The sequence below is a fragment of the Ipomoea nil genome, unplaced genomic scaffold (genome assembly GCF_001879475.1).
Source record: "Ipomoea nil cultivar Tokyo-kokei standard unplaced genomic scaffold, Asagao_1.1 scaffold0642, whole genome shotgun sequence".
In the NCBI taxonomy this organism is placed as follows: Eukaryota; Viridiplantae; Streptophyta; class Magnoliopsida; order Solanales; family Convolvulaceae; genus Ipomoea; species Ipomoea nil.
This window is the reverse complement of record NW_017617070.1, coordinates 3,951,119-3,971,229: the sequence shown is the minus strand read 5'-3', so window position 1 is coordinate 3,971,229 and position 20,111 is coordinate 3,951,119. Positions and strand designations below refer to the sequence as shown.

At 36.1% G+C, this 20,111-nt stretch overlaps 1 protein-coding gene across 3 annotated transcripts; it reads right to left on the bottom strand.

Annotated features, from left to right (window-relative positions):
• Nucleotides 1–6,846: 6,846 nt before the first annotated feature.
• LOC109174611 (protein NRDE2 homolog) lies at nt 6,847–18,872 on the bottom strand. Of its 3 annotated transcripts, none has more exons than XM_019323852.1 (10): nt 18,237–18,872; nt 16,832–17,573; nt 15,647–16,271; nt 15,331–15,463; nt 13,106–13,463; nt 12,564–12,674; nt 10,082–10,433; nt 9,209–9,434; nt 7,838–8,059; nt 6,847–7,324 (listed from the first exon to the last, which is right to left on the bottom strand). In XM_019323852.1, exons 1-10 carry the CDS (start codon nt 18,797–18,799, stop codon nt 7,171–7,173), a joined length of 3,486 nt encoding a protein of 1,161 aa, XP_019179397.1. In that variant the 5' UTR covers nt 18,800–18,872; the 3' UTR covers nt 6,847–7,170. The 3 variants fall into 3 exon arrangements, with proteins under 3 accessions (XP_019179397.1, XP_019179399.1, XP_019179398.1); XM_019323854.1 differs by having other exon boundaries at nt 16,832–17,578; nt 18,237–18,528; XM_019323853.1 differs by lacking the exon at nt 6,847–7,324 and adding an exon at nt 7,468–7,636.
• Nucleotides 18,873–20,111: the final 1,239 nt, after the last annotated feature.

The following is a 20,111-nucleotide window of genomic DNA, read 5'->3' as shown; positions in this document are numbered from 1 at the left end:
ATGATGGTTGCTTCATAAGTTTGGAGATACTTTGCGATGGAGTATTTATCCAGAACCATACCATCAGGGACTCCACCAACGTAATGACAGGCCGCGTGTGCATGAATGCATGGCCGTCCGTCAACAGACCACTGGCTACAGTTACAGAATTGTTTGTTGATGTTGATCGCCACGAAGTTCGGTCTCCCGTACCTATTTAGATCACCTTCAATTGCAACCGAATAAATACCGTCAAGATCGTCATGACGTTTTACAATGGCGCGGTACTTGTGGCCTTCTCTTTTCAACATCTCATCGAGAATATTACGTGGCCATTGCAACCCACCTTGTTGCATTACCAATCCAGATGTACGCCTCTCAGCAAACATTAATGTAGTTTTTTCGTACGTTAGCTTCACTATTGCTGACACGGGCAAAAGAAGACAACGCTTTCAACTATTGTTGAAAGATTCCGAGCTGTTGGTCGTCAGCAATCCATGTCTAAATCCCCCATCGTGACTTAGGGACCAAAACCGGGCAGGGATTGCCATCAAGTAATTATATGCCGCCTCGTCACTTGCACGAATTAAACTCATTACAGCCCCAAACCCCCTTATATCCATAGCACAACCGGCTTGCCAAAACAAATTTTTTAATTCCTTGTTCTTAAACTTGGTCATCAAATTTGACCACAAATGTCGGAGGCAGTACCGACACTGGACTCGCGGCTCAGCCAATTCTGGTATTTCCCGAAATGCATGGTCGATACCAACATGCCTATCGGAGATGATACATATGTGTTCCAAATCGCCAAACACATGTTGTGCCACCAATATCAAGAACCAACTCCAACTATCTCCTGTTTCAGCGTCAACAATTGAGTATGCAACTGTATGTATTTCTTTGTTGGCATTTATAGCTACTGCTAATAGAAGGTGACCTTTGTACTTTCCGTACAAATACGTACCATCAACTGTAAGTACGGGTAAACAGTATTTAAACCCTTCTATTGCGGGTTTGAATGCCCAAAAAGCATACTTAAATCAGAACTCATTCGGGATTGCCGTTGCCGTGTTGACAATATCAACAACGGATTCTAGATTTGTTTGCTGTATGACCATTAACGTTTGTGGCAATATGTTGTAGGACTCATCCCACTTTCCATACAGCGTCTCCAACGCGATGACCTTTGCGTACCAAGCCTTCTTGTAATCAACACGAACACCCCATTTTGCCTCGACATCTTCGATGACGTATTTAATTTTGTATCGCGAATCATCTGTAATTTTTTGCAAAATTAGTTCTGAAATCACTTTACTGGTAAGGTTGTAGTCATCTCCGCCCTGTGTATAATCCACACAGCATCCGTGGATATTATGAAACTTTTTAACTATCCAACCTTCGGCATCTTGAATCTGCACAGCACTGATCATCCACGCACACTGTTCGGGATATAAACAGGTAGCCTTCCAACATTTGCTCTTCTTGGTCGCCGTTTTGAACTGCGTATGTTGGTCAAGATTATGTTGTGTCACCATATTCTTTAACTGTCTGTAGCTGTCGAACAACATTCCAACCGCAATGGACGAACTCGCAGTTTGAAAAGCATTCCTGTATGCTGTATAATCATTGTACCATGCTGGATCATGTGTTTGCCGACGAGATGCCGTATCATGCATGGACGTGTTGGCGGACGATTCAACCTCTTCACCCGGCTCATAATCAGGGTCGTCGTCATCATCAGAAGGAAACAAAAATTCATCCGTACTTGTGTTTGTTTCGTCGTCCAAAATGGCATTATTTGCGTCACAAATAAGATGATCCATTGGCACCATCTGTATGTGCTCTGCTTGCGTGTTCTGTCCTGACCGACCAACACTACGCCTTCGTGTTTCACGTGTTCTAATTGGAATGCAGTCAACGCTACTACCACCTTGAACAATGTTAGGATTCAATATTGAATGGAAAGGCATTTGAAGTTTCACAAAAACCACTAACGCCCCCAAACATGGACATCGCCCCAAAAAATAAGACCACGTCTGATTATCTGTTATTGGAAATGGATAAACAACATCACCCAGAGATTGATTTGGCTGAAATTTTCCCCATAATAATATTTCACCAACAGTGCCTCCAATTTGAAGACAATTCTTTATCTCGGACACTAACTGTTCGAACGAACATGTTGCAGAGACAAACACGACATTTTGAGGAGCAATGTTAAAACCAACATCATCTCTAGAACCTTCATGTACTGGATCAGCACAACAACCTGGTTACATACAAAATAAAATCTCGTACATGATAAAATTATAATTATAATATAAATAATTTCATATAAATTTTTATCGAAATAATTTATACTTCAATCATTATAAAGATGTGGAATTCATACTGCCATTTTCCTTAAGGTAATTCCTACGAAAAAAATATACATATCATGTATAACCAATATACAAAACACAATACGAAATAACAAATAAAAATTTACAAAACAAATAATGCTAATATTTACTAACCTTTAACTAACTCCGGATTGAAAATGATAACTTTTACTCTAAACTTGTAGCAGCCACACTTCTAGAAACCAAAAACACTACACGGTTAAAAATCATGCGTGATAGCCCACATGGGTTGTATAATGAGATGACATCTCATTATGACAGCCCATGTGGCTAGTACATAGCCTACTGTCAGCCGTGAGATGACAGCCCATGGATTGTCATCTCACGGCTGACACCCCATGTGACTTTCAGCTTATGTATGATAAATTTATATAAGTTTGATTTTTTTTGGATGTATTATACAACTTCGATTATAAATTTTTCCATTTGCATTCGTGATTTGAAACACAATATTTAATCATGTAGAATTACATGTTTTATTTTTCTCAAGTTCAATATAGCAAATTCCTGTTTTTCGATTTGAAATTTTCAAAAATGTTAAAATTTTTATCACACTCTAATACAACGGATAATAATGTTGAATGTCATGCAATTAAGTCTCGCGAATGTATATGAACCCAAGAAATGGAAATGTGAAGCAATTAGGAAGGGAAAAGATCCTTCTGTCATCGCTATCCGCCTGTTGGTTGGGTTTGAGGTTAGAGCAAGTGCTTGTGATTCCGTCATGCGATTACGATCACAGTCGTCTGCTCTTGTTTTGCACCCAATCGTTGGATTTGCGGTGAGTTTCGAACCAATTATTCTAAAATTTTTATACAATTTCTTTTTAATAGACCCATTGGGTCTCGTTAATTTTTTTTTAGACATTACGAGACCCAATGGATCTGCTCGCATCGAACAAAGGCTGCTGACAGCCCATGGGAGGCTTGTCGGCGTCCCTATTAATTCCACAACAGCCCACATGGGCTGTCACACACTCAACCACATCTATGACAGCCCATGTGGGAAGGTTGTTTGTTCGTATTTTTTTTCCTATAAATTTCAACTTTCTCACATCAATTTTGACATTACTTTTCACACTCAATCTATTTTTCTCAAAATATGGCGACAGAGATTTTGCGAATATTTTCTCAACTATCTCTTAACTTCTTTTCGTCACTCTTTGTTTGTCAAAAACAAGTTTATTGTCATTCGATTAAATCTCGCGCACTTGTGATTGTGATTAGGAATTGAAAGTTGCATATTTTCATCCTAGGTTGTTGTTACGTTGTCAAAATGCTCCTCAATCAAAGTTCCAATGACAACGAGGGGTTGTTCTTTTGTCACAACTGCAGCCTGACAGTTCCAATGGCATACTCCTTCAATTCCAAATCCAAAGGGGGGATTATTCATTCGTGGCGTGGCCCAGATTTTGTAAGCAGACATGTAATGCCCTCCGACATGGATTTGCCTTTGACATATTTGTAACGAATATTTGTTTATTTGTTCAAAATATTATTAAATGTGTAATATCAAGCTATCAAAAGCTATGAAATTTTATATTTCAAACTATGGAAGTTGTAATCATGTATTATATGATTTATATATGCCATGTAATCGACAATTTATTTATTAACAATACACAAAATATTTTAATTAAATACTATATCATGAAACGTGCATATACAAAATTGTATGCTGAATTTTTTACGGCTTTCTAAAAAAAACAACAAATTACAAGCATATATTATGTTGTAGTTTCATACAACAAACAACGTTCAAATTCTTATTTTCTTATGAATTATGTTCACAAATGAAATTTCGTAATGTTTAGTTAAATACACATACATTCATTCCAATCAAACTCTAGTCTAGTCTACTCAAGTTCATAAACAGTATGAATATGTAAATGTAGACTTTCGGATACCTACACGCGCATTAGAGTGGCGAAACTTTGAATAATATTGTGTTTGCCGAAAAACGGGTGAAATGGGACATGTTTGTAATCGGCCGGCCAAGAACCAAATTCGCATTTGGAAAATACGTTTCGAAAAACGCATTTCTCAAACGCGTTTTTGTCGCCGGCGAAAGTCTAAAGCATAGCCGCATTTGGGAAATGCGGCTATCGTATGCTATACGACAGCCGCATATCCCAAATGCGGCTTTGTGTATACGACAACCGCATTTGGGAAATGCGGCTGTTAGCGACGTGGCATTTCGCCACAACTGAGTTTGGGAAATGCCATTTTCAGCCCAACCGTGTTTCCCAAACTCGGTTTTCCTATTTTTGTCAAAAAAAAAAAAAAAAACATTCATATTATTGTCCATAATCCTTTGTCTGTTCCCATTTCAGTCAAAAATCATATATATATATATATATATATATATATATATATATATATATATATATATATATATATATATATATATATATATATATGGAAGGGTTCAGGTGCGGGTATAGCTTACCGTGCGGTTGTGCGGTTAAATCTGAGCAGTTGATCAAATTTAGATCAACGGCTCAAATCAATGAAAAAAAAAAACGCGTGCATGGAACAAAGAAGTATAAGCTAAGGTGCACCTTAAGTGTTAGATCTTAATCACAAACTCACGCACTTTAAGTACAAAACCAACATAGATTAAGCACAACCTGACGCACATTAAGCACAAAACTCACGCACTTTAAATATTAACTCACAGACTTTAAGTTTCAACAACTACTGACATTAAGTACAAAACTCACGCACATTAAGTACAAAACCCACGCACATTAAGCACAAACATCACGCACATTAAGCACAAAACTCACGCACTTTAAGTATTCACTCACAGACTTTAAGTTTTCACAACTATTCACGTTAAGCACATCACCACGCACATTAAGCACAAACCTCACGCACATTAAGCACAAAACTCACGCACATTAATCACAGATCCGCTCACCTTAATTTTGACCTAGATGCAAAAATTACAAAATTGCCACGGCATTTTTTTTTAAAATTTTGATAATCCTGGACGTTGATTAAAGCGAGATGAATGGCTCAGATTAAATCGCACAACCGCACCTGAAGCCATCACCCGCACGAGAACCTAAATCTATATATATATATATATATATATATATATATTTGACGCCCCGGGATGAATAGGACCCAATCAATCTTAAGACGATTTGTCGTGGTTTTGGTGAGCAGCCAGCTTATATCCTAATAATTGGCCTGAACTGGTTTACTTTCTCCGGGTGAGGAACCTTAGGTATTAGACTTATCTCCGCCGTCCGTCCTGCTCCTTTTCATCATCTCAGACCTCGTCTTCCACTTCACAACTATCTTGATCGATTTTCTTGTCTGTCTCTCTCTGATCCATTCCCCCTTGTTCGACTTCAATTCCATGGCTGACACTTCAACTTCTCCACTCACCTTCTTCTTCTTTCGAGCAAGTCCTGTACTGTTCCTCAGGGCCAGTAGGGGCTTGGAGAGTTTCAGTATTCACTATTCACCATGTCGATCTGCTTATTCTTATTTGGTTGTTTATTTCTTCAATACTTATTCCATAGTCCAAAAAACATCATTGTTTTGTGTAATTTTTTTTTTCATACGAACAGCAATATTATACATTTTTATAACTCATAATATATATTATTCTAAATGTACATTAATTAATTATATTACTCCAAAAGTTTCAGTATTCAAATACGTAATGTACATTATTTTTACTCTTAATATTCAACAATGTCGTTTTGGACCATAGTCCAGACAATAATTTACTTTATTTGTTCCTTTTGTCATTGTGGTGGAAGTTAATTGTGTAATGAATAGAAATTCCAAATCAAAGGTATTGTTAAATTTAAATCAAAACAGAGATATTTCACCAAGGACCTTGTGGTCTATTGATACCAAGTTGTTTTTCTATATGGAAGGGTGACATTCGATGTGCTGATAATTAAATTCTAGACACTGTAGAATATACCTTTGAATTATATTGTCTTTTTAAAAAAAAAAAAATTATTAAACTGATAGTAAAGAAAGGATACAATCAGGTAGATAAGTATCCCAAAGTCGAGAATTTATCAATCAGGTAGATACGTATTTCAAAATTGAGAATTCATTAATTGAGAGTATGCAACTTTGGCTAAGGTATGAGCTAGCAGGTTCACTAATCTCTTAATAAAATGAGAAACAATGCAAGAAATTGAAAAGAGGACATGATATTAAAGCAGAGACATGAGAGAATTGAAGTCCAGTTGTTTATGAGTGAAGCTAAGGCTGATACCGCATGATATTGAGGTTGTACCTTAGCTGGATATATATGATCTTTTAAGCATGAAAGGGCTTCTCTGATCTGATCTTACTTCAATTCCGCCATGTAAGGATGGATAGCGTGTAGTCTTCCGATCAGTTAGTGACTCCGCTCCTCTTTCTTTTGGTTCACTACTTAAATTTTGCCAGATCCATTAGGGCCACCACAATTTGTCTTGTTCCAATAACAAAAACCCAAATTATCCTTATATATATTACAGTTAAGTCACAAATTAAATGTGAAGCACAACTAATGATTAACTGTACCGTCTACGATAACATTTGCATAAGTAGTTAGCTTAGCTTTACAAAGTTGACAAAATTGGGTTTAATTTTTCAACTCTAAAACAACTACAACTAAACGCCAATGGCAATGGATGACTTGGAAGCAGAGGCAGATATCCACAACTAATTCATGTATATATGTATGTAATCCATAAGCCCTCTCATGTCACAACTGAACCAATTTGGAACTTAGATGCGCTATCCATTCCTCGACATATATGATATCAGCATTCCATCTCATCTTGCAGAAGAATTTCATAAATATCCGTCCTTAGATTCAGTTCTTTATCCCGCATTACTTCCTGGAGATCTGAGAGCTCCTTTGCAGTGAGTATGGCATTTAGCTTCAGAAAACCATCAAGCCATAACTTTTTTGACCTGCATAAAAACACGCATCTGTAACTCATGCTAATGTTACGTTGAAGAAAACTAAAAGTTGTAAGATTCTCTCTGCAACTCACAGCTTAAAACATGCAAGCATTTAGGGCTAGCACTTCACTCGCCCACTACACTGTCACTTAAAATTAAAAAAATAAAAATTGCATACAAGGGAAAAGAAGCAACTCAAAACCTACGACATCCACCAGCAGCAAACCTGTGACCCTGGGGGAGGGGGAAGGGGTGATTCAAATATATGGAGACCAAGTTGGCCTTGATCATCATGTCTACGCAAACTTTTTACAGATCATTCTGATATGCATATTAAGCAGAATCATTTCTGGTTCAAACAGCAATTCTATTCTTTAGCCTCAACAGCTGTGCACATAATTCTGTTATCATATTTGGAGAACAGATCAATGAGACATAGACTTAAGATTTATCTAAGAAAATTTGTGGCACAATGTGCTTGGTAGATTATCACAAAGCACTGTCATCACAGAGGAATTTTACCATGGGCAAGCATGGACCGCTCGGAAGAAGACTCTTCTTGCAGCTGATGCGTTGCATGTTATATCATGTTCATATGTGATGTAGCTACGCCAGATTATCACCGAATTCCGCAGTTTCTCATCCTCTAATGCCCTCTCAAAAAGTCTGCGTATTCTATGCTGGGAACCACCTCTACTTATCTCGAATGACAATGCAAATAGCCAATTAATAACAGATGGTTTCCTGGAAGTTTAAACAGAGAAGATCATGAAGAGTAATCAGTTATGAGATTAATCTAATCTACACTATAAAGGTATACAGGCCATTCTTGACTGACAGTCTAAAATATGTCAGATTACCTGAACATGGCATTCACTTATTATCAGAACAGATAGATGATTAATAAGCAACTTGAAAAAGTAAACAGGTGAACAAGTCTACAGCAAATGATCCATTTAAGTAAGCTACAAAATTATGACCATACTTCTAAAAGATACTCACTCTGTCCCATTATGCAAGGGGTAGTTGTGTTTAGCACAGTTTTTTTTTTTTTAAAAACCAAATAAATGTGATTTTATTCCCAATTTGCCCTTCTAAATGGACCCACCTAGTCAAATCAATTGAAGAATTTAAAAGGTTTTAAGGGTAAAATGGAAAAAAGTAAAAAGTTAGTGGTGTTTAAATTAGGAATCTGGACATTGGTTTGGGACAGATTAAAGACAAATAAAGAGGGGAATGGGGTCAAAGGGACTACATTTTAATGATAACCTGATTATTGTTACAGTCTAAGAGACTCGCCCTCAATTACTAAGTCATTAAATAAAAGACTACAACACCTCTCTGTTTATCAGCTTCCAAAGATCATTGGAGATTTAAATGCCACAACTGAAGATGTTTGGATACTACCATACCAAAGTGGAGCTGGAAAATCACTCTCCCTCACACTATAGGAGTAATTATATTACTCATTAGAGTAAACAAGAGAGAAATGAAGGAAAGTTTCGGTGAGGCTGTCTGGGAGGGAAATGAGGTCAACATGATCAAAAGCAGGAGCAATCAACTATTCTCTTCATGGTAGAGTCTGGGGCACTGAGTCTGACCTATTATATGTTCTCATGGATTGGGACTGGAACTTGTTTAACAATTAAACCAATAGTTCAGATTTGCAAATGGCCTGGAGGTCAAGGACAACACTTTTTCATACAAATCTTCCATAAGGCCTTTTACCAGTGTTAGGTAACTTCAGAGATGTAAGATTTGTGATAATTGATATAGATCCAGAGTCAACTAATAAAAATATGCCAAATATTTCATGCATAGCAACATTCATCAAATATAGATCATGGAATAATGAAGTATTCCATGATCTGCAGACATAGCATAAGGACTTACTTTTTGCAGTATTCATCAAATACCAGCCTTAGCTTATTTGGCGAAGTGTAAAGATGGCTGATTTGAACTAATGCACTGTAAAGTTTTGGACTGAAAGGATACATCTGCAGCCCGTTCAATATAGACTGCCACACTTTTGATAGCTTTACTTCTCTGTGATGTTTAGAAAGCATGGCAACATAATAGTTGAACAAAGATTCTACATGATAGCTGTTCCTTCTTCTTTCTGCAGAAATGCGTTATTAGAATAGTGATACAGAACAAAAGTCAACAGTAGGAGATGGATTCAAACAATATTGGTAAAGCACAAGGGAAACACCATATAAATATATGATAGCTGTAACTAAGATAAAAATGCCAATGCTTGTTATTGGTAATACAAGAAAGGACCAAATAGAAATGACTTTATTGAACATAAGGTTTTGTCATGGACAACTCCATTACAACCCCCCCCCCCCCCCCCCCCACCACCACCCCCAAAAGCCTCTTTTTTTGGCTTTACTAGTTAGGATTTGTTGTAAGGGAGGAATCCTCCCAGTTAGAAGCATTCCTAGTTTTTCAACTTTCAATTTTTGTTCTAGGTTAGCTTGTTCACCTATCACAGGTAAGGAAGTAAGATTTAATTCCCCTCTTTGAATTATGATGTTTGATATTTATAAAATAACTAGGGGATTGGCAATGTTCCTTGCCACTCTACTGGTAACCTTGCAGGATTTATAAAAATAAAAAAAATTACACCCAAGTATGCCTGCTAAAGATAAATTGGGCAGAATATATAAAGATGATTTGGACATGACATAGGCCTACGGTTAGGGTAAAAAATATATGCAGTAGAAAGTTATGGTTAGAAATATAAAGTGCAATATTGATTACCGGGAAGAACCATTGAAAATGCCTGGTCAAAAATTTCAGCACTTGCTCTCCATCCAATACTAATTTCCTCAAACAAAGCGGCTGAACATACAAGAGCAACTGACTGGTCATCTATCCCACCACGTGTCCAGGTTGAACGTAGCAAATTTATTCTCTCTCTAAATCCTTGGCGTGCTCTCAGCTGCAGCAGACTCGATGGTTGACATTTGTAAGGAGTGTATTTCACACCACTTCCCAGGCAAGATAAAATGTGTAAAGCACGGAGCAATGATTCTGGACTACCATGAGAAAAGTTTGCCAGCTCTACTTCAGCATACCAGAGATATAACAGAGACTCGTTTCTCCGAACGTCCTGCATCATTAAAAAAGCACAAATAGGAATCATCCTCTAAAGGAAAAATGTCACACTAAAGGCAATACATATGATGAAGATATATCACCCAATAATGAAATCTGAATGGGGATCTTCTTAGGAAGGAGACTAACACAGGCTTGCAGCCTGGTTAGCCTGTCAGAACAAGGAGAATTCTCCCATCAAGGGTAAAACTCCTGTTCTGAAATGCACCCAGCTGCTTTTAGTTCATAGCTTGAGCCTAATGAAACCCCATTAAGTTTTCAAAATCATGCTAACTACATCCTCATTTTTTAATTTTTATGAACTTATAACATCATCAAATTTATCCTGTAATGACCAAAACATGGCTTGCAGGTTTAGTTGCTGTCCAATGAATTTGGTCTTCAGAAATGTTGAGTTCACTATTCTGTGTTCTTTCACAATCCAGGGAAATGTTGAATTTTCTTGTATATGTTGTGAACATTGTCAAAACAGGTGATGATATGGTTGGGATTCATGAACTTAAGCAGCTTGTACAAGCAATTCAACATTTGGACTTGTGTCTTTGATTCTTTGAAGCATTTCCTCCACTTCTTTCTTTCTTCACCATCCGGTTTGTTCGGTCAAAGTTATAATAATAGTATTTTTCTAAACTTGCTGTCTTGGTGCGTTAACCACACTCTGTATTAGCTGGAAACACTAATAAATAGGGGCAATCAACATCCCGCAAACCATGAAGGGGTTATTCGCATATTTCACAACCAGAATGAGGAAGTGCCTGGAGCTGGGAAACTAGAAAATAATAAGACTGCATTTTCTCATGAAATGATGAACTAGGATTTGTTCTATTCAGAAGAAATACTTTGGAGAATTCCAGTTTATATGTGATATAGGACATGAAAAAAAGTAGGAACTAGGAACACAAGGAAAAAGAAGGGAAAGAAAATGGCAGAGAAGGGGGTGGGGATACTAAAAAATTTACTGCAGATAGAATAGAACACAGGCATGAATAGAACACAGGCATGAGAGGACAACGATCTGTCATAAGCAGTGTTTCAATTCAAAAATGCAGCTTCAACTGATAAATGTCATGCTTATACCATAAAATCCCAAGAATACAAACTCAAACCCAAAACAGTACACTGATAATTTTCATAGCATGAAAGCTTGAGCATCGTGTAACAACCAATCACAAAATATGTGAGGAAAAAAATTAACAAGCTTTTCAACCACAACGCTCTAAACAACTTTACCCAAAGGTCTTTTGGAGCAAATCACTAGGATAATAGAATTACCTTGCAAGGTCTGGTTTCTAAATTTGGAAACCCGGTAATAATAACAACTTGAATTTGTTGCGATATATTTTACATGAATTGTAATTGTTCCACACCAATCATTAAGGGGGCATTTGGTTCACTACTTTGAGCTCAGGAATGGGAGTGGAAGCAATTGAGATGTTTGATAATTGACATTAGATTTGTGGCCTCTAGGAATGGGATTTGGAGAAGGGAAGGAATGGGTTTTCTCATTATCCCTCCTACCATAAGTTTCATTCCCATTCCAGCATTCCTCATTATTTTTTCTTTTCTTTTAGTATTAGTGTTAGTGTTAGCAATTTAGCATTAGTATAGTTGTTACTATTACACTATCACTATCACTATTGTAGTATTGTTTGGATTTACTACTTGATTTTTAATAATAATAATAATAATATAATAATAATCATCATCATCATCTATGAAATTTTAAAAATTATTATTATAATATATTTTTTCCTTCGATTCTAATTCCAGGGTTGGTCACTCCAAAGAGGCCCACTTTGATTTATGATTCTAATTCTGATATGCCCCTTAATAAAAATTCAGAGTACCAAACTAACTTACAACAGCATAATCCATTTAAATTTCCTTTTCTCCATATGTATTCAAATTAAGGTGAAGGCAATAACATCTTGATACCTCATAAGCGATGGCGGTCATGTACTCAAATTTTTAATTAGGCAGAGCCAGGAGAGGCTTGATTTTGTACTCCAATTCAATGGAAGGAAGAAAAATGCATGGAAGTAATTTTCAATCACCACAGGCATATAGCATGATTAGCATAAACCACGTAAAGTTTAAGTACTAAAAACTAAAGTTAGGAACATACCACAGGAAGCCCTTCAATGGATGACAATGCCATGTCAAAAATCTTTCTAGCATGATCAATATTCCCAAACACTGCTTCTCTCTGTGCATAGACTCCACATAGCAATATATCCTATAGTAGATATATAAATAAAATAAGGAAAAATCAAATGGAAAGTGTTTATGTGCCCAAACATCAACATTTCCACAAAATCTTTACCAGGAAAGGCGGAAATGAAAGGAAAATAAACTATCAAGCACAAATTTCATCTTAAAGAGGGATGAGTGAGACAGTGTGGCATCATCAACAAGTGACGGAGTACTTGCTTCGAATAGGTTATCAATAAAACTTCAGATATTGCACTAAATCATGTAACCACAGAAGCATTAGATTCCTACACAACAGTAAAAAGCTGAAAGCCAAAATATTTTCATCAAGACACAAACCTACTTAAAATTTAAAACAATCATGATTATTAGAAACCAAATATTTTAAAATATATACCTGAAAACTCATGCAGTCAAAAGTGTTCCTTAAACTTGAGACTCGAGTATTATATTTACCTGGCGGTTACTTTTCAATAGACTCTTTGCAAGCACTCGACAAGGGGTGACTGAACAGCTGGATGAATTCATCATGGTATTTGACAGCTCCTCAGCAACAAGAGCTGCTTCTTCAAGGATGAAATTTTGTGGGAATACAGTCATGCAAAGCAATGAAGCATTACGGAGAAATTTCATCATATTGGTGCGCATAGATATGCCATTAGCACTGCTCAAAAGATGCTCCAAACTGATACCAACTGGGTTTCCCTCACTTTTTGTTAAAAAATCATTAACTCTCAGTTCATCTAACAAAGGATCCGTCAGTGCCTCCAGACTAAGGGTCTTCTCCACCCAAGTAGAACTATTAGTGCAAGTCCTGCAAGTAAAGTGAGCAAGGAAACTAATTGTTAGATATTCATGGCAAGATTACTCTGTACTAAAAAGCATAATGTGGTCAAAAAATAACAAGCTTATCTTCTTATTTTAATGAACATATGTTGAATGTGGTTATTCTTAGAATTTTACCCTCAACTCGGAAACCCCATTTTTTGTCAACTAGAGGAAAAAGTGGGAGTGAGGGAAACCTCCATTTAGAAACCAAAAAGTTCTGCTTGAAGCTTAAGAGAGTAGATCAAATTTGGCTGACTTTCTCAGTTGTGAGCCAATTGTGATGAATGTGTGTGGTAGCAATGTGAAGCCAGCTTGATATCTATTAAAAAGAAAAATGATCCCTGCAAACCAGTTTATCCTTTTCATTCAGTGTTTTACTATGGACATTGCTTACTTTATCCCTGTATGTAATTATGTATCCTGACATATTTAGTATTTTAGTTCTCTCAATTCCAACAAGATAGTTCCTTCTGCAATTTGTGCATTCTTATCCCTCTGAAGTGCGTCTGGAACAATTAATTGTTAATTTAGGGTTTTTTCGGGCTAAAAAGTGTTATATAATCCATAATATACAATTTTTACCAAATATGCAGAAGTGGTTTATTTAATCCATAATCTCATCATTTTGCTTAAAGAAGCTTTACCAAATGGGCAACCCATAGCAACTGTTTTTCAGCTTCTTAATATCTGCATATATTTTGGTCTTTACTTTTGGTACTTTTATCATGATTTTATCTTTAAATAGTTGGATTGACTGACTAAAACAAATTCATTACTGTGTATAAAATTATTAGTCACCTTTACAATATTAGCCAAAGTTGCAACTTTATCTAGTTATCACCAAGCTGGTTTTTTATTTGCTATGGACCTAATTTTTTACCCAAGTCACAGCCATTTTAGTCTTGCCAAGTTGTTTTGAATAGCAACTATAGGCTGTAATTAGTGGCACAGTCAATGCAATTATTACTTTCTGCATGAAGATGGTAAGGAGCAGCAGCTCTGCAGCAATGCAAGTAGACAGTTGAGTAGCAAACATGTCCATTTGGCCCAGCTTGCTTTGGAGCTTATCTGCTCCAAAATGCAAACGCTAACTATAGAATGGCTTTTCACAGCACATAAGAGGAAAAGTCCTCTTTTTCAAGAAGCTCCAAATTAAGGCTTAAAATTTTAAATAAACAAAATAAAATAAAATTAAACCCTTTTTTTATTAAGAAGCAACCACTGAGCCACACTGCATATGGAAACTTATTTATGAGTGATTAAAAAAAGCTTGTTCAGCTCCTTCCATGTTTGATAGAGCCAGCAAATCAACAACCAAATAGCTAAACAATTGACACAGTATTCACTCTATTTAGAACTATAACCTCTTTTTTTTTTTTTTTAATCCTGAGAAAGGTAAATTAAAACAACAAACTTTTCTGTCAAATAGAAGAGTACTTAAGTAAAGTCATAGTAGGTCAGTAGAGGTGTGAGGAAAATTTGTACTAGTTCTCTTTGTAATAGCAGAATCATCTCATTGTAGATGGGGGTGAGTGGATAATGCAATATTTCCTCTAAGATGCCTAGCTCCCTCTTTCTTTCATGAAAATTGCACTTTCTTTAATGCACTTCCCTCTGTCCTTTCAGAGCATTCACATGATTTCCCAATTCCCACAACACAGATTCATTTACTTCCCTTTGAGATTTAAGACATGGAAACTTGAATCAAAAGCCATCTCCAACTATTAAACTGGTGCAAAATTTAAGGCATATATGCATAAAACCTAACAAGCTAACACAAATAAATCATGAAAAAAAACTCCAAAACTGACGCACATTGGAAACAATGATATCAAGTATGCAATAATATGTACCATTGAGTCATCCTCCCGCCATAGAAATCAATAAATTGGGATACCAGAGACAAGCGTGCTTCCTTAGAATATATTGAGAATAAGTAGTCACTGACATCCTCATATTCTATTACTCTCAAAAGTTGGTCATCGTCTGCAGCATGATATGGTTCATAAGTTCATTGCCATTGTAAGTGTCAGCTATATCACAGTATATCACAGCCATACTCCATTTGAAAATTACTTTTGGGGATAGATAATAGCAGAAAGGGATTATGAGGCTAGGCAGAGGAAATTTCCTTGAAATTCACACTGAAACTGGGAAAGAGATACTAACCACAATTTGCACGAACAGGCATCCACTGGTCTGAATCCCTTTCTACCTCTTCTTCTGACCACCTAGCCCATGTTCTTGTGTCTTTGACCTCACCATTCACTTCAGCAGCAGCAGCATCAATCCCAAGCATTTTCAACAAAGCTTCAGTATCATCCTTCTCATCAGCTTCTTGCATTTCAGCTCCATCCTCTAACTCCTCGAGAACACCATCACTATCTATCACCTTTTCTGAAACTTCATTAATTTCTTTGATTTTCGATAATGGTTCTGACCAACCAGTCCAACCACCTTCGTCAACATTAGTTGAAGATTCCTCCACTGCCCGTTGTCTCTGTTCTTCCTCCTTTTCTAACCATGTTGACCAGCCAAGTGCTCCATCTTCCCCAACTCTAGCACCATTGCTACTCCAAAAATGTTCAAAAAGTCTTTGTTTACTGTTTTTGCTAAGAAGTAAAGAAGGGGAGAACAAGCTATATTCAATCTCTGCTTGAAACAAGGCAGTAGCCAACTCTTTGTACCCCGCTTGCCACTCAAACCGACAGAGAGACATAAATATATCAACTAAACCAACTTCTAGTTTTACAATAGCTGGATCAAGAGAAACTGGCATAGCACCTTGGCAGACCTATACCAAAGAAAAACAATGGAGCCACAATAAAAAGATGAAAAGTTATAATATGACAAAAGTGAATGCTAAGTGATCTCAAGAGAAAGAAAAGTCAAATGTTTGCAAATCAAGATCAGAATGATAATCACATAAGTTTACAAGAATACATCCAGAGTCAAAACCTGCCTGTGCTGCTTATGACATTACTTTGTTCAAAGTGTGGTTATTACAATAGAATATTCTTTAGATGATGGGAAAGACCAACAGTATTTGCCCTCAATAAATCAATAATACAAAATCACTTCATGTAGCACCGTATTTTAATTGATAAAAGATAAAAGAAATTTAGTGATAACAGCCAGAGAAAGAAAACATCAAAAACATTAGACACAATGAAACCAAATGAGGTGACTAACTATAAATTAACAATATCTTTTATGATTATCTGTAGCTCAAAGATGAGAATGAAAGGAATTTCAAAAACCAAATCTCAAGAGCAAGAGAACTCAAATATATGCATATCAATATCAGAAAGATGACAAACACTTAGGTTATATGAATATGTCAAGAGTTGAGACCTGCCTATGCTGCTTACTGCATGCACCAGATAAAGCTTGTACTGCATTTGCATAAATTTTTCTCATTTCGGACACCTTGAATCTTGAAAATTCACCCTGAACAAACCGCAAAAATTCTCTCCACAAAGTATAACTGTCAGAGTTTTGCAGAAGTATCCTTTCCCACCGACTTATCAAGACATCTATACTATCTCTGCTCTGGTAAGCATTCATAAGAGAGAGAAGCAGGTCTTCACTATCTGGATTAAGTTCAGTAGCCTTCTCCAGAATACTAATCTTCTTTTCAAGTATTTGAAGACGAGCGCCTTTATGTGGCTGCATACTGGCAACCTTGTCCTGAAAATCAGCGAAGTCCAACCAAATTTTCTCATCCTGTGGTCGTTCTCTTGTCATCTTGTTGAACTCCTTTGTCTTGCAAAATATTTCATCTTCCCATGATTCCTCCACTACAGTAGCTCCTGAAACTGATTCACCTCCAGATCCTTCATCAATCAAAGGGATAAAATCAACAGAATCTTTCAACTGGGGCCTTGCATGAGAAAAAATTCGCGTTCGCTTCAAGTTCTTATGACGCTCCACAGCAGCATATTTTGCAGACCAGTAGCGACCCTCAGCTCTGAGCTTGCTATCAAATGCATCAACATCACCGTCTGGATCAAAAATGCTATTATGGTTCCGCCAACAATAATTAAGCTCAAATGTTTTCCTAGTGTTATGAAGTTTGTACCGAGCAACATCCATTCTGCACTATCACAAATTAAATTCCAAAGTTACATTTGCCAGTAATTTACTATAACAAAGTAGATGGTAAAACATGTTAGCCCAAACACTATTTGGTAACAGAAACAACCAAGACACTCTCTTTTATTTCATGAACAAGTTTAACCAAATGTCCAGGGAGAAAATACAGTAAAGGAGGGAAAAAGTAGCATTTGAAGAAACATGGGTTTTTTGCTATTTAAAAGTTTCTATATAACTAGAGGCCATTTTGCAAGCTAATTCCACTATTTCCTTGGTCTCAAATTTCAAACATAAGAAACCAAAATATAAGATGAAATCATATTCTATTTCTTGTAGGGTGCTCTCTCCTTTCATCAGCTCCTCCGGACAGCAAAGGAACTCTACTTCAAACCAAGTAAGACCACAAACTCAATCTCACTTGAATGCTATAGTTAAGCTCATAAAACAACTGCAAACCATCCTTACTGACCATTCCACAAGCAAAAACAGAGTGTAAGAGAAACAATTCACTCCAGTATCCATTCTACAGATCGCATAAGAATTTGGAACAAAATAATTAACCACATATCACTGAATTTGGCAATAAATAAGAATGTGATAAGCCAATGCCATAAGCCCATAATCAAAATTAATTACAAAATTTAAATGGTGAAAAGACAAATACTTGTATAGGCATCCAAAGGCCAAATTATCACGATCTCCACGGGAATCAAAGTAATAGTCTCTGTCATTAGTGGCAGCAGCAGCAGAAGACGACGCCCAGCTTCCCACATCTGGTTTTCGTGAAGAAAATAGAGCATGCTCGTATGGCTTACGCGCATCAGCGGAGCGTTCCCTCCTCCGCTTACGCTTCTTCATCCGCCTTTTCCTTCTGTTGTCCCTCTCTTCGTCCGAAGGAGAAGAAGAGGGGCCGCGGTCTGATGCGGAAGAGTCCAGCAACTCGTACTGTGCTCTTTCTTTATTAGAGCCCTTATCAACTTCTTCTTCTTCCTCCTCTTTGTCTTCGTACTGGAAGGGGGCATGGCGGTGGTGCGCCGATAGGGAGTCGTTTATGACGGAGAGGTTGGTCGTGAAGCTGGAGTTGCGAAGCCATTCCGGAACGGCGCCGGCGCCGGCGGCAGCAGAAATTGAGAATTGAGGGGAAACTGGAAAGAGAGATGACGTCGTTTTAGGCTCTTCACTTGTCTCTTGCTTTTGTTGCGCAGATTCGTCTTCTTCCTTCTCCATGTCTCCAGACTCCAGTCGAAGTGAGGAAAACGTCTCGCCCTGCAAGTTTAAGCCATTTTGAAGGAGAAATTTACCAAAAGACTTTATTACCGATTTGATCCATGGAAGGATTTCACTAATTTGGTCTTTCACTACCAAATTTTCTTAATTTTTTTTTTAAAAAAAAAATTCTTAATTTATTCCTAGAAAAAGTCACTATAATAGATGATTAAATTGAATATCATTATTATTATTATTATAATCAAAAATTAACTTAGATAAAATTATTATACTCAATAACTAAATGAAAAATTAATATAAGTTAAATTACCACACTATCTTAATAGAGTATTCAATTAAGTAAAATCATTAAAATGTATAATTTATAATATAATTAAGCACAAAAAAATCAATTAAAATTAAATAAAAAAATCATTACATTCGAGAACTAAATTGGATATTAACTCTTATCAAAATCATCCATAAACTATGTTGATTTGGTAATTTATATTCTATAACTTAGTCCACATCCATAAATGTTCGTGGCTTAATTTTAATAATAGTATGTCACTTGTGCGCGCACGAAAAATTTGTTGTAAAATATATGTTATATTATTATAATAATATATTATAAAAATTATATGAAATGAATATAATATTATTTATTAGTTATAACAAGTGAGATTGTATTATAATTTCATATATTAAGATTTAATTGAATGCATAATACATTAAAATTAGAAATTTGTAATGTGTAATTAGTAAACGTAATAGTCTAACCCAACAGAGTAGTTTAAGTGGCAAATGAGTTCTCTTTGTGAGGGAATTATGGGATAATTTAGGTTTGATTCTCATAAGTAATGATTCCCTCTAGGCTAGCTTTAGTCAGGGGGAGGTAGCCAGGAAATTAATTGATAGCAAATCGGCTTTTATAGATTACATGATAGTTAGAGTTGGAGCCAAAAATATACTTGTGCAGGGTGAAAGTGTAAAAGTATTTATGACAAAATATGAAACATAATCCATTAGATAAATTTTTTTTAATAACACTATATTTCATAAATACTTCTAAATTTTAATTTTTTTAGTTAGATCAATTTTAAGTTTTTCTGAATTAATTTGAATACAATGAAGTAGCAGGCTAATGAAGTAGATCAACTAGTAAATTAATTCGTATAAATTTATATAAAGTATAATATAAACTTGTGTACTACATTAAGTAAATGATTCATAAAAGTAGACTAAAAAAATATTTAATTTATCTTAGAAAGGAATGAAAGAGATAAAATAAACAAGTGTTGTTGATGAGTTTTGAACCCATGACCATATACTT

Bases quoted from the DNA above. Each gene is read 5' to 3' on its own strand.
- LOC109174611 (XM_019323852.1), bottom strand. From the start codon at position 18,799: ATGGAGAAGGAAGAAGACGAATCTGCGCAACAAAAGCAAGAGACAAGT. The intron at 17,574-18,236 runs GTATTTGTCTTT...GTGATAGTGCAG, and splicing joins GCCTTTGGATGCCTATACAA to AATGGATGTTGCTCGGTACA. The intron at 16,272-16,831 runs GTCTCAACTCTT...TCTTTGGTATAG, and splicing joins GCAGTAAGCAGCATAGGCAG to GTCTGCCAAGGTGCTATGCC.